Genomic DNA, 14,404 nt, shown 5'->3' on the forward strand with positions numbered 1-14,404 from the left:
GATGAGGAAGCACAAGCTCCTGCATCTAAAGACTCCAAGAAAAACAGAAATTGGGCTCAAGCTATGATAGAGCTCAAAAAAGACTTTGAAAATCAAATGAGGGAGTTGGAAGAAAAACTGGGAAAAGAAAGGAGAGAGATGCAGGAAAAACATGAAAATGAAGTCAGCAGCTTAGTCAAGGAAATCCAAAAAAATGCTCAAGAAAATAGCATGCTAAAAAACAGCTTAGGTCAAATGGATAAAACAGTACAAAAAGTTATTGAGGAGAAGAATGCTTTAAAAAGCAAAATTGGCCAGATGGAAAAAGAGATAAGAAAACTCTCTGAGGAGAATAAATCCTTCAGACAAAGAATAGAATTCAGGGAGATTGATGAATTTACCAGAAATCAGGAATCAATACTTCAAAACCAAAAAAATGAAAAAATTAGAAGAAAATGTGAAATATCTCATTGAAAAAACAACTGATATGGAAAACAGACTAAGGAAAGATAATTTGAAAATTATTGGAATACCTGAAATTCATGATCAGCAAAAGAGCCTTGACATCATTTTCAAAGAATTACTACAGGAAAATTGCCCTGATATTCTAGAAGCAGAGGGCAAAATAGAAATGGAGAGAATCCACCGATCCCCCCGAGAAAGAGATCCCAAAAAACCAACCCCCAGGAATATTATAGCCAAGTTCCAGAACTCCCAAGTCAAAGAGAAAATATTACAAGCAGCCAGAAGGACACAGTTCAAATATCTTGGAGCTGCAGTCAGGATCACACAGGACTTAGCAGCAGCTACATTGGAAGCTCGTAGGGCTTGGAATACAATATACTGGAAGGCAAAAGAGCTTAGAATGCAGACAAGAATGAACTACCCAGCAAGGTTGAATGTCCTCTTCCAGGGAAAAAGATGGACTTTCAATGAACCAGGGGAATTTCAAAGATTCCTTTTGGAATGGCCAGAGCTGAACAGAAGGTTTGATCTTCAGATACAGGACTCAGGTGAAGCATGGAGATTGGAGGAGAGGGGGAAAATATGAGGAACTTAATGAGGATGAACTGCATGTATAGAAAAATGATACTGATAATATTCATATGAACCATCTCAGTTAATAGAGCAGGTAGAGGGAGCTTTTATAGTTGAAACACAGGAGAAAGCTGAATTTGAAGATAAAATATGGTGTAAAAATGGAGTCAATAAGAAAAAAAGGGAAATGGAATGGGAGAAAGAAAAAGGAGAGGGGGAATAGTCCAAGCTATTTCACATAATAAGATTTTTTTTTATTATTACAATGAGCTATTGCAATGATATGGAAGGGGGGAGGCAAGGGGGAATGAGGGAACCTTTGCTCTCATCAGAGATGGCTAGGAGAGGAAACAGCAAATATACTCAATGGGGTATAGACAACTGGAGTAAGAAGGAGGGGGGAGCAGGGGGAAGGGGTGGGGATGTGAATAAAGGAGGAGAGGATGGACCATGGGGGGACAGTGGTCAGATATAACACATTTTCATTTTTTGCTTCTTGCAAGGGTCTGGGATTGGATGGCCTGCCCAGGACCATAGGGCCAGGTGAATTCTGGGCCTAAGGGGTGGTATGGGGGCTCAGGGCTTCTTGGCCCCAGGACCAGGGATCTGTCTGCTGCGCCACTCAGCGACCCTACAGCAGAGTCAGAGTGAAAGGAGAGAGAAAATATAATACATGGTAGTGGAGAAATAAGAAAGGAGGGAGTTGCGATCAGCAATGGCAATGTTGGAAAAATATGGAAGTAACTTTTGTGATGGACTTATCATAAAGAATGTGATCCACTCACGACAGAGTTGATGGTGTTGGAACAAAGACTGAAATACATTTTTTGTTATTATTATTTGGGGGAGGGTGCAGGGCAAGTGAGGCTGGATGGCCTGCCTGGGGCCACATAGCAGGGTGATCATTGGGTGTCTGGGGCCGGATTCGGACCCGGGTGCTCCTGGCTCAAGGGCCAATGCTCTGTCTGCCACCCAGCCACCCCTACTATTATTACTATTTTATTTTACTTTGGGTCTTTTTTTTCCCCTTCTTTTTGGTTTTTGCAGGGCAGTGGGGATCGGGTGGCTTGCATGTCATATGGCTGGGTGATTATTGGGTTTACGAGGCTGGATATGTACTCGGGTGCTCGTGGCTCCAGGACTGGTGCTCCATCCATTGCACCACCTGGCCATACCTACAATTATTGCTATTATTTTTTTTAATTTTAATTTTTTTTCTCCCCCCTTTACTTTTTTGCCCAAGCAAGTCTATCTATATTCATGGGGGGAGGGGTATTTTGTTTACTTGTAAACAAGAATATTTTATTAATGTAAAGAAAAACATTTGTACAAAATGAGAATAAAAAAATAAATTCAAAAAAAAGAATTCAAAAAAAAAAAAGAAAGTAGATCTTGTGATTCCAGAGTCAATGCTCTTTCCACTGTACCATGATATCTTCTTGTTCAGTGGATACTCTTGAGAATTATATTTTGTTTGGTTTTATTATTAATGATTTCTGAAATAAAATTTTCAGATCATTTTATTTATATATCCTGATCTGTTTATGGCATTAATGATATTAAATCATTTTGTGATTAAATGAACTTTACTTGGTCATTATTTGGACTCTGACTGGCTCAGATTGAATGTAAACAGCCATTGTTTCTGTTTTGGTTAGAAATCCTGAAGGTCTTCCCCTCCCAGATTGTTTTTTTTTTTGGTCAATGCTTTGCTTTTTTCTTTCTTACCTACTTTAATCACTGAATAAACTTTGTTTCCATCAAACTGAGACCTATGAAATACCTTAGCTTAAAAAAGGCCTAGGTCTTCCATTGCCTCCAGGGTCATCTCCAGTCATCCTGATCTATATCTAGCCACTGAACCCAGATGGTTCCAAAGGAGAAAGTGAGGCCCTCCCTCACTTAAATCCAATTCAATTACCTGTCATGGTCTCACTTACCTGCTGTCATGATCTTCTTTAAAAATAAAAGACAAACAACAAATCATTTTATTCAATTTAGAAGTTCAAAATCTAACTATTTTCATTTAAAAAAAACAGATTTTTGGTTCTTTTAAGTGTGCTTATACTTACCATAGATCATTGTTCCAAGGTTCAAATTAAACTCTTGACTTACCCAGAGTCACTCCACTATTAAATGTTTGAACCCAGATTTGAACTAAGAAAGATAGGTTCTTATTTGACTTTACACCTGGAACTTCTATACTGTGCCACTTAACTGCCTAGATTGGTTTCAATTTATTTTCCTTCCTTTATTCATTTTATATTCTAGTAAGATTTGATTAATAGTTTTTTTCCTATTCTTGTCTTAGCTTCCTCAACTCAGTACTTTTTTCACAATGACCTTATGGAATCCTGTCATCATAGGAATACCCTCCTATCAAATACTGAAAAGTCATCTTTTGAGGTCTAAGTCAGGTGCCATATCTTCTATAAAGACTCCCTTTATATGCCTGCTAAAAGTAACCTCTCCCTACTCACTTTTTTAAATAATTCTTTCCTATTCTCTTATTCTATCCCACATTCCTAATATTGTACTAATTTAAAAATAAAAGAAAATTTGTCGTGCCCCCTCCCCCAATCATTCATTTTACAGATTATAAATACCTTGAAGAAGAAACAATGATAATTTTCATCTTTCTAGATGAATAGAAAAAAGAACAAAGCCAACTTTTTGTGGGACTTGTAGGAGCTTTGGATACTTGTTCCTCCCTGCTTTGAACCTGGATATGTGGACCTTTTGGGGTTCATTGGTTGGGAAATGGCTTTGTGAGTAAATTGGCTTTCCCAGTTCTCACATTCATTTATTGACTTTTTGTCCCCATTCCATCTATTATGGAGATAATTCTGTTTCAATATTTATACAGACACAAACATAGAGAAACAAATTTTTAAAAAAAAAAGATACACAAAGTACAAGTATAAATTGACTTGGGGACATATCCTTAAGGAAATAAGAAGCACAAAAGAATCATAACATGCATAAAGAATGATTAGAACAGAATTTAGTAACTCATTACTATTTGCATAACTATTTCTGTGCTTCTGTATTCAAGCCTTATTTAGGACATGAAACAGTTTTGCAAGATTTTTCAACCTTTACCTTTATTAAACACAGTCCAGTCAAATGGGGCATCTTCTTTTAAGTGGACTTAATTTTTCTGACTGGAAGTCTTCCTCTTATTGTTTCTATTGCTATTGTAATCATAACCACTCCAGTAATCATTGCTCTTGAATAGTGGGAGATGCTCCTATCACACAACCTTAGAATTTCAAGCTTTTCTACCTCTCCCTAGGACCTGTATCAATGAGAAGACCCAAAAGGTAGAAAAGTTCCATCCTAAGCACTGACTTGCCTTAGGTAAAGCACATATTTTGTCCTGATGCTTTAAAGCTGGAAGGATGAGTAATGGCTAGTGTCTCCTTTCTATATTCATGATATTTTGTCTTATCATCAAATAAGGGAACTCAACCCATCAATTAGTCAAAATAAACTGAAAGCACTCTTACCCAATTGTCATACCTTCATGTTTCACCTAAAATAGTAACAGAGCATCCTCCAGAAGTAGAGTACATATTGTCTCATTCTTATTCCCAGAGACTAGCACTTAACCAGGTAATAAGTACTTTATAAATGTTTGTTGAACAGAATTGAATGGATAGAAAGAATTCAAGAATTAGAACTTAGTTAAGGTATAAGTTTTATTTTCTCTTAAAATAAAAGTATAGCAAATTTTTACAATGGGGAAATAGGCTATATTTTATTTAAAAATTTTGTACTTTCATTCATTTATTCACTCTTTCATTTATTCAATGTGAGTAAATTGCCATCATTTCTATCTGAAGCGAATCTTGGTTTTTAAAGAAAAATAGTAGTAAAGGACTCCAAGATAGTAGTTTGATATAATATACTATAACCTCAATAATCCTTTCTCCCATGGAAATCTCAGCTTCATCTTTTCTATTGGTTCCTTCCCTAGTATCTTCAAATATGCCCAAAATTTTTGAGAAAGCCATAATTTTTCATTTTATCTGAAGAAGTTTATGGTCTACTTTACTTCCCATATATCTTTGATGAATTCTTTTTATTCTTCCAAAAATTCCTGCATTCTGAATGTACTAACATCTTATATAACTAAACTGATTTGAGTTTAAAAACATATTATACTAAGTGCTAAAAAAATTAGCCACATTCATTGTAGAAATAGACAGTTAAAAGCAACACTAAACAATTCTGTGGCTTTGAATAATGAATATTGTACTGTATCAGAGTTCAAGAGTTAAAGATGTATATATTCAATGCATGAATTAAAGTAAATAATCTTCTCAAAAACAACATTTTGGGGTAAATGGGCTATACACATTCACTGATAATTGATCATTTGAAAATAAGTTAATTTAGACAAGAACTAGGTCACACAAAATGTAATTTGAGGTTTATGATTATTTTTGATCTGCAAATTTAAGAGTTTTTATTAATTTGATATATCAAGGATGAAATCACTAAAATAATAGATTTAAACTATCTGACAGAGGCTGGGGACCACTTGAAGTGGTTCTGGGAAGAAATCCTTTTGAAGTAGAATTTGGACTATGATGGCTTCTAAGACACCGTTCAACTCGAAGATTTTATAATGATTCCTTGAAATGTATCAAACCAAATATTTTGCTAGCAGAGCAATGTGACATATTTAATACAGGTGCTGGAGTCACTGAAGAACTGATTTTAAATGCTGCTTCTATCACAACTTAGGTGCGTTTCCAAAGGCAAGTCACTTAAATTTTCTAAATCATAGCATCTTTAAGGGTATAATAGACTTATGATAGTAGTCTGTTTACCTACTTAACAGTGTACATAAATATGTGTAAATACATGCAAATATACATATATATATACACACACATATTTTTAAAAACATAGTTAAGGAAGACATAAACCTTGTGCTCATTACCAATTACCAATAATTATAATAAATACTATTTTTACAATTGTCATTTAGGTAGGTCTTTATATATACATTTCATTTAAACTATCGACAGATATTACAAACATTGCATTTTTACATATAACAAGTGATGTCAGAACTGGGATTTGAACCTAGATTTCTCTTTGATTCCAAGTCCAACACTCTCTGCTATAAGAGGTGTTTGAAATATTATTTTTGATTTGCTAGTATCTTTTCTTTAGTTGTTTTTCAAGTAGTTTTGCCTCTAAAAGTGCTTCATTGATGTGAAAGGAAACTGGAATATAGAATATAAGCTTTTTACTACATTGGCATTTGTTAGGGCACCAGAGAATGGGATAGTATAGTAATGATTATCATTCTGTAGTCCATTGGAGAGTGCCAGTTTCTTTACATTAGTGTAATAGCATAACTGATTGTTTGAAAAGGGAAATCAGATACTGAAGTTCATTAAGAGTATTCTCACCTGTCCTGTATATGCAAGGAATCAGTTCAGTAGTTAGGGAGTATTGTCAGTTCATATGCCTGAAAATTCCTATCAGCTAATTTTAAGCCATTCTAAAATAACTTTTGAAAGAAATCTCTGTGGTACACAAGTCAATATTATGTCTTACTAAACAAATGTCTCACTTTGGTTTTAGATTTTATGATGAATGCAGTTAAAAATAATTTTCAGATAATTTGCATTATTTGTGTATCATATTAAAGACAAATGAGTATGGGTATTGGCTAATAAAAATAACCTTTAATATTATCAATTTTATACCAAATTACCCATAATAAGTTGAATGTGTGTTATTAGAGAGGTGTTTGAACCTATCAAAATAGAGCATTTAACAAAATATTTGTTAAAAAAATATCTGGTGTTCATATTATTAATAAAATACCCAGAAAAGTTGTCAGAATCATGTAAAAATTATTAGTTTTTGAGATCTAGCTTTAATGTGAATAAAACTTGATTTTTTAACAAAATTTCTGTGAATTATAACCTTCATTAATGGTAAAAAGTTTGTAAGAATGTATTTTTAGGACAACTAAGATATAGACACACATGTAACCCTAACCTTCATTATATAATTGATAAAATACTGGCATAATTTACCTTTGCTGAATAATGATTCATGGGCAAAGAATAAAAAATGATTGGTATTCATCAAATATTTCAGTTCATTCTAGTAACCTTCTAATAAGAATTTAAAGTATCTAAAATGTAGCTAATATTGGTCCAAATACAAGCATATGATTATATTTAAAATATCAAATTATTAATATTAAATATTAATAGTAATAAAATATTAAATTAACCCGAAGAACTTTAAGTAGTTTAAAGTATTTAGTATTTGTAAAAACAGTAGCAGTGGTAAAGGTGTTGACAATCATGTTTGTGACTGTACAACTAAATGCCATCTAATCTAAATGTGACAAAATAAATATTATATAAATAAACCTGAGGTATTGATTTCTGTGAGGGAAGTAACTATATTATACATTTTCTGGAGACATGGTAATGATTTATGTTTATATATTTGCTAAGCAAAAACTCTTAAATTGGAAAAAATAGTCCATTGTTAACTTTGTTGCATTTCTTCCATGGAAAAGATTTGGCTCATGATGGAACTGGGTTTCCATCTGGATCAAAGTATAAGTGTAGTATGATTATAGTAAGACTAATGCATAACACTGTAGAGTACTTCATCAGTACACAAAATATTCATAGATCTAACAGAAGTTAAGTGATATCAATAAGAAATAGAGAAGATAAGGAGAAAAACCCCGATGAAATCCTATACCCATCAAAGTAGCATCAACAACAACAAACCTGATGATAAATTCAGAAGAATTTAAATTTGGTTTGATTTGAAATACTTTCAATCTACTGGGAAGAGTTCCCAAACGGGAGTACTGCATATTCTTCCCAGATTTCATAAGTGGAATCCTTGTTGAAAGCAACCCCAACTCTAGCAAAAATTAAAGAGAAGAAAAAATCCATTTCATATTGTCACACAGGTATTTTAAATAATATCAGGGCAAAAGAAAAATCGACAGGCATGGAAGGAAGATTTGCTTATACAGAAATTATTTAACTTTCATTTATTTTAAGAGGATACATTTTTTTCCTCTTTAGATTACTTTTAAAGATTCTTTATTATAGTACACTATAACAAATACTATTGTATACCTCCTATGAATAAGGCAATATGCTTGTTGTGCTTGAGAGATCCAAGACATTGAGTTCAAAGTTTCTGCCTTATACCTTATAGTGTAGTAAGACAATTCAGATTAAGCACAATTAATATAAATAATAGAAATAAATAACAGAAACATGAAATTATGTATCTAAATAATTATAGTTCCCCAAATTATGAAATAGTGTTTCAATAGTTTATTTGTATATGAAGAATCCTGAGAAATGTGATAAAATTTGTATAAACTGATGCAGAGCAAAATAAGTCAAACAACATATTTTTATTGTCATTTCAGTCATGTCCAATTCTTCATAATTTGGTAGTGTTCTTGACAAAGCAACTTTGCCATTGCCTTCTTCACCTCATTTTAAAGATAAGGAAGCTGAAGTAAATAGAGTTGAGACTTGGCCTGGGTCATACCACTAATAAATATCTAAGGCTATATTTGAACTCAGGTCCTTTGAACTCCAGAGCTAGCACTCCATGCACTGTATCACCTAGTAGCCTTAAAAGCACAATAGCCACAACTATAATGAAAAGTTTATTAAAAGGAAATTTAAGATTGAAAAAGACAGTTATGGTCACAGAGAATGTAATATAACTTTTACCCTCAATGCACAGATATGGAGGGCTACTAAAGCAGACTATTTTGTATATGATCAGACAATCTATCAAGGGTTGAATGTAAAACATTAAAACAAAAACTCAGATTGAGAAGGATGGAATGGAATAAAACCAACATTGCCTCAGGTGACTAAAAACTCAAAAGTTGCTCTCATACTTTTAGACAAAGGAAAAATAAAAGTCGCAATGAAAAAAGAATATCATTAAATAAATATAAGAGCTAAATAGTATCACAGCCAAGTTTTCAAAAAATATCAAGGTGAATTAGCAAAGTACATTAATACATTAAAAAAGCAATACTTTAATATTCTTTCTCTCAGAGCTTGATAAATCCAAACTGTTATAGTTCTCAGTATCTCATGATAACTTTAGAAAAAAAAGTTGATGTAAACACAAAAGACATAAATAAAACTTTTATTTTATGAAAAGAAAGGGGATGGGTGTAAGATTTAAGTGGGGCAAAAAAGACAAGATTTCTTACCATATATTATACCTCCTTATTTCTAAATCTTTGAAGAATAGTGGTATTCATATTACATTTTTAACTTTAAGCTTTGGATGTCCATTATTAGTTTTATTTAAGGTTCTTACTAATTTGAGAGGCTTTATGACTAGATTATCTAATGAATATGTTACTTTTTCAAATGAACTTATTACTTTTTATCAACTTATTTTAAAAAATCTTCCAAATTACTGTATTTTGAACCCAGTTCTTAAAAGTATAAAAATAAAATAACTTTCATTTCATATGTAGAAACAATTTATAACAAAGAAGAGAGAAATTACTGGTTGAATTTCAATAAAATTCTTTCCTTAATTTATGAATGGGAATGAAAAATAAATGTCATGATTTAGAAAGCACAGTCAATGAAGCACTTCTATTTGGATCAACATATCTTTGTGAGTTATCTTTTTTAACTCTGACATCCATTAAAAGCAAATATTAAAATAAATTTGAGTTTGAACTTTGAAATGCTATGTTGAAAAGTTTTAAACTAAAACATTCCAAAAATAATGAAACATTACTCTCAGTAAAATGCTATTATTAATATTTCATGAGAAGAATGTTTTTGTAACAATGAAATATTTTCTTAATATTAATTTATCTTTACTTCATCCTTTCTATTTCTATTTTGTATGTTTTAAAATGTATAGAATTTTAATAAAGTAGTATATGTACATACATAATTTTTTAAGTATTATATGATCTATATGGGGGTTCTATTAAAAAAACCCCTTTTTATTGACTGAAATATGCAATCAAAAGATTCAGCAGACCTGAAGCTAAAATTTCAAAATTCCTCTTTACCTTGTTTTACACTTTTTCTTTTCTATGTTATAGTACAATGAAAGTACTCATTACATTTTTAGTTTTAAATTTGAAGTGCTTATTACTAGATTTCTGTTTTTACTAATGTCTTTTAGGTATTAGGATAGGATGTTTGTATTATTTTATGATGAATCTTATTTTAATAGATTGTTAAATTAAGATAATTCTTATATGCCTAAATTCACAGACATAAAAGTCATTATCTTATTCAAGAAACAATGCCTTTAGCCAGGAATTTTAAGCTAATTTCACTTGATAACAGACCTAGTTATTGAAATTGCTAGTATTGCAACAAACTACCAAACCTCACTCTTTTTTTTTCTTGCTGTATTTCCTGATAGAATATTTTAACAACAGATATAAATAGTGAAGGGGTGCTAATAAAACTAGCTATGTTAATTGCTACTGTGATTGAATGAATTCTACTTTGCTATAAATACAAATAGTAGCAATTTTACTGCCTAATATATAATCAGCGAACACCTTTACTAAGTACCTACTATTATGTCTGACCCTTAGTAGACACTTAATGTTTACTAAATTTAGAATTAAAATTCTACCCCATGACAGGATCTGGGAATACGGAGATACATATGCCATCTACCCTCTAAAAGTTTGTAATCATACGAGGCTTGTTCCTTGGTGTTCATTTACTGGCTTATGCAAAATTAATTGATGAGTTTATTTCAAACCTTAATGGACAAGTAAAAGTTATCAACCACTAACTAAAGCTGTAGATCTTGAGAAAGGTGCATACTTTTTCAGCATAAATAGACAGGAAGGAGCAAAGTGGGTTGGGGAAGGGTGAGTGGGTTATAACAGACCCTTCCATCTAATTACATGTACAGGTGGCAAATGCATTATTAAAATAGTACTTAGTGTCTTACATTTGAAGTGAAAATTATAATTAAAAAGTATTTTCTCTCCTACTGCTAGTACTTTACCATAGGGGTCTTGTCTATCTGGTGAGCTGTAAAAGAACTTTTAAATTTGATACTGTTTCTGTGTCGATGAGATTCTCACATTTCCTGTGTTACTAATAGGTATCTTAAAGAACTGTTATAATATCTATGTTTGTATATATTTAAATATGCATATATATATATATAGACACACATACATTTTGTGTAGTTTAAATTTGTTGAATATATTCAAATACTTTAGTCAGTTTTGATTTTTTTCTTTAAATCCTCCTATCTTCAACTAAGGAGAATGTTTTTGCAGATTCAAAAATATATATATTTTGGAGAAGGTATTAAATTAGCTTCTGCCTAAAAGTCCAAGATGTAGTCACATCTTATGCTTCTCTTTAGTTTTACTTTTTCAAAAGAGTCTTATAAAAGAGGTTGTTATTGGGGCAGCTAGGTGGCACAGTGGATAGAGCATCAGCCCTATAGCGAGGAGTTCAAAACCCGAGTTCAAATCCAAACTCAGACACTTATTTTCATTTTTATTATTATTTATCTTTTCATAGGATTATACCATATTTTTCCTAATTATAATCTCCTTCAGGAAAGTAATTTGTCATACTTTTCTGACCATCCCAATTGCTCAATTAGGTACTGAATGGTGTAAATAATCAGTCCTGCAGAGGGTTAGCCTTCATTGAATTTGTACTGAACATTTTCATTGGGCTGAGATCAATTTATACAATTATAACTTTGAATAATATGAATTCAACTATTTTTATGTCCACTTGGCACTATTCACTATGCACACTAATCTGAATTGAGCTCAATAAAGTAGGAATTCAGATAATGTGTATATCAACTTGATTTTACAGCCAGGCAGTAAGTCCTGCTTAATAAAATTTTCTGGTACTGAAATTTACTTGTTTTGATATAACAACAAGTTTTGAATTGGGGAGAGGGATATTTTTAAATGACAAATATATTTATATATTATAACTGACAAGTAAAAAATATTCTAAAATAAATTTGAGAGGTATGCATATTATTTATGGATGTTAAAAACTTTTGAAATTTGAAAATTTCTCTCTTGCAGACTCATTGACATTGAAAATTATCCTTATCTCATTTCTTCTCCCCTTCCTTTTTTTTTTGTCTTATGGTTACTAGGAACTCCAGAAAGCCTCGCTGAGAAAGAGAGGCAGCTCATGGGTATGATCAATCAACTGACCAGTTTGCGAGAGCAGCTGCTGGCAGCTCATGATGAACAGAAGAAGCTAGCTGCCTCCCAAATTGAGAAACAGCGCCAGCAAATGGAACTGGCCAAGCAGCAGCAAGAACAGGTGTGTGAAATGTGTAGAAATAATCTAGTCTAAGGTGAAGAGTTACTTATTTGAATTTTCCTGTTTTTAGATTAAGATTGGCCTTTTGGTATGTAATACCTGATGTTGCTTTTCAACCCCCCCCCCATAAGAATGAGGAAAAGACTAAGGAAAGGACTAATAATTAAATGTGTCCTAGAAGAATTATTCAGAATTATTCTTCTTACTTTCCCCTTGTGGCAGAGGGCAAAGATTGTGATAATGATTTCTACAGATTACCAAAGACTGCTTGATACTTCTATGTCAGAGCTCTTCCTTATTCCTCCAAGCTCAAGCTCTCTTACTGCCAAACCTAGGAATGTTTATATAACTGCCTGAGGATTTGGTTTCAGACTAAGTGAAGATGACATTTGAAGGATTCCAGAGTTGATTTAGCAGGGTAGTGGGTGAGATTCTCTGTTGATCTGGAATGATCTTGAAAATTGGGAAGAAATGGAGTCTCCCTCCCTCTCCCCTTCTCCTTCCCTTTCTCTCCCTCTTCCTAACCCTCTTCTCTCACCTCCTCTCTCTCTCTCTCTCTCTCTCTCTCTCTCTCTCTCTCTCTCTCTCTCTCTCTCTCTTTCTCTCATCATTCTCAGAAAAATGAGTAGTAAATCAAAGTAAGCCACCAGACAATGTATATTTTCAATGTAAATAAAGGATAAAATTCCTCATAAAATCAGAGTTGAAGTACCAATGCACAGGATCAAAAATACTATTGGAAACAATAAATTGAATAATAAAAATATTAAAGAAATTACCTTTAAAATAGTTTAAAAAATTTTAAGAAATTAATAATGAGGCAAACTGCATTTTTAAGTGAGGAAGAAAATTTAAATAAAATAGAGAAAAACACAAACCTAACAGTTGTAATCTAAAAAGTAAATGCTCTAAGTAAGGCATAACATGAAAATGGCGGAAAGGATTTTTTAAAAGAAATGTTTTATTATATGCAAGAAATAAAACATAAGGAACTTCATTGATAATAGGAATGAACAATAACAATATGAGAGGATGAAAATAAGAGGCTGGAAAACAAATAGAAAAAAATGGGAAAACATATGTAGTGTCAAAACAAATTGTTTTCACCAGCAAGGACAGTTGAAATGTTACATTTGGTTCTAAACATCACAATTCAAATATTCTTATGAGAGGAAAAAGAAATGACATTAAAAAGAATAGAAATGTAAAAAGCTGCTATATTGCTATAGAGTTTATACATAAATATGTTACATAGCAATTTGTTTTATGTTAGAAGAGACATAATTGTGAGATCACTAAAAATATTCCACAATTGTAAGAGCTGCAAGGTATCTAATGCAAAAAAAATAGTTATGGAAAAACTTCTAGTCTTTATTATTACCAAAAAGGTATGCAAAAACAATTCAAAATCAAATAACCCCTATAACTGCTTTCCCAGTGATAGAAAATATATATGAAAATCAACAAAACACAAATCAAGGACATCCTCAGCAAGATTATTAATAGAGAATAATATAAGCTTCACAATCAAAATTCATTAGTATAGATCTTTGCCATTTCATGATTGACAAATATTTTCTCATTATTTGTTTATTATGGAAAATCATTAATTTAGTTGAATAAAACAATCATTTGAAGGACATTTTCCAATGTTTCCTATTAATGCATGAAAATCATTTAAGATTCCTTGAAATACTTAAGAGGAATACCTTGTTCAGTGATTGTCTGACCATAAAAATTAGGAAAGGTATTCAACAAAAGTTTATTCTCACCAAAGATATTTCCTCCAGTGCTGAAGGAGATATAGCATTGTATATACTAGTGGTGTCAAATTTAAATAGAAATGGATCCGCCAAACACATATTGATTTAGAAAACCCAAAATTCATATTATCTATATTCTATTGTAGTTGTATTTATTTTATTAAGCATTTCCCAATTGCATTTTAATTTGAATCCTATGGAACTCTCAAGGATAATGGGCAGTGAGTTTGATACCTCTGAAGTATACATTGAATAGGTATTCTTTGAAAA

General features: G+C 32.0%; 1 protein-coding gene across 19 annotated transcripts in view; it reads left to right on the forward strand.

Annotated features, from left to right (window-relative positions):
* Window positions 1-14,404, forward strand: part of SOX5 (SRY-box transcription factor 5) — a 1,270,393-nt gene that overhangs the window by 1,039,401 nt on the left and 216,588 nt on the right. For all 19 annotated transcript variants that reach the window (XM_074194255.1, XM_074194256.1, XM_074194251.1 and 16 more), the window contains one exon: window positions 12,199-12,371. In XM_074194255.1, the coding sequence (XP_074050356.1) occupies window positions 12,199-12,371 (173 nt within the window). The remainder of the gene's footprint in view (window positions 1-12,198; window positions 12,372-14,404) is intronic.

The sequence above is a fragment of the Macrotis lagotis genome, chromosome 7, assembly GCF_037893015.1.
Source record: "Macrotis lagotis isolate mMagLag1 chromosome 7, bilby.v1.9.chrom.fasta, whole genome shotgun sequence".
In the NCBI taxonomy this organism is placed as follows: domain Eukaryota; kingdom Metazoa; phylum Chordata; class Mammalia; order Peramelemorphia; family Peramelidae; genus Macrotis; species Macrotis lagotis.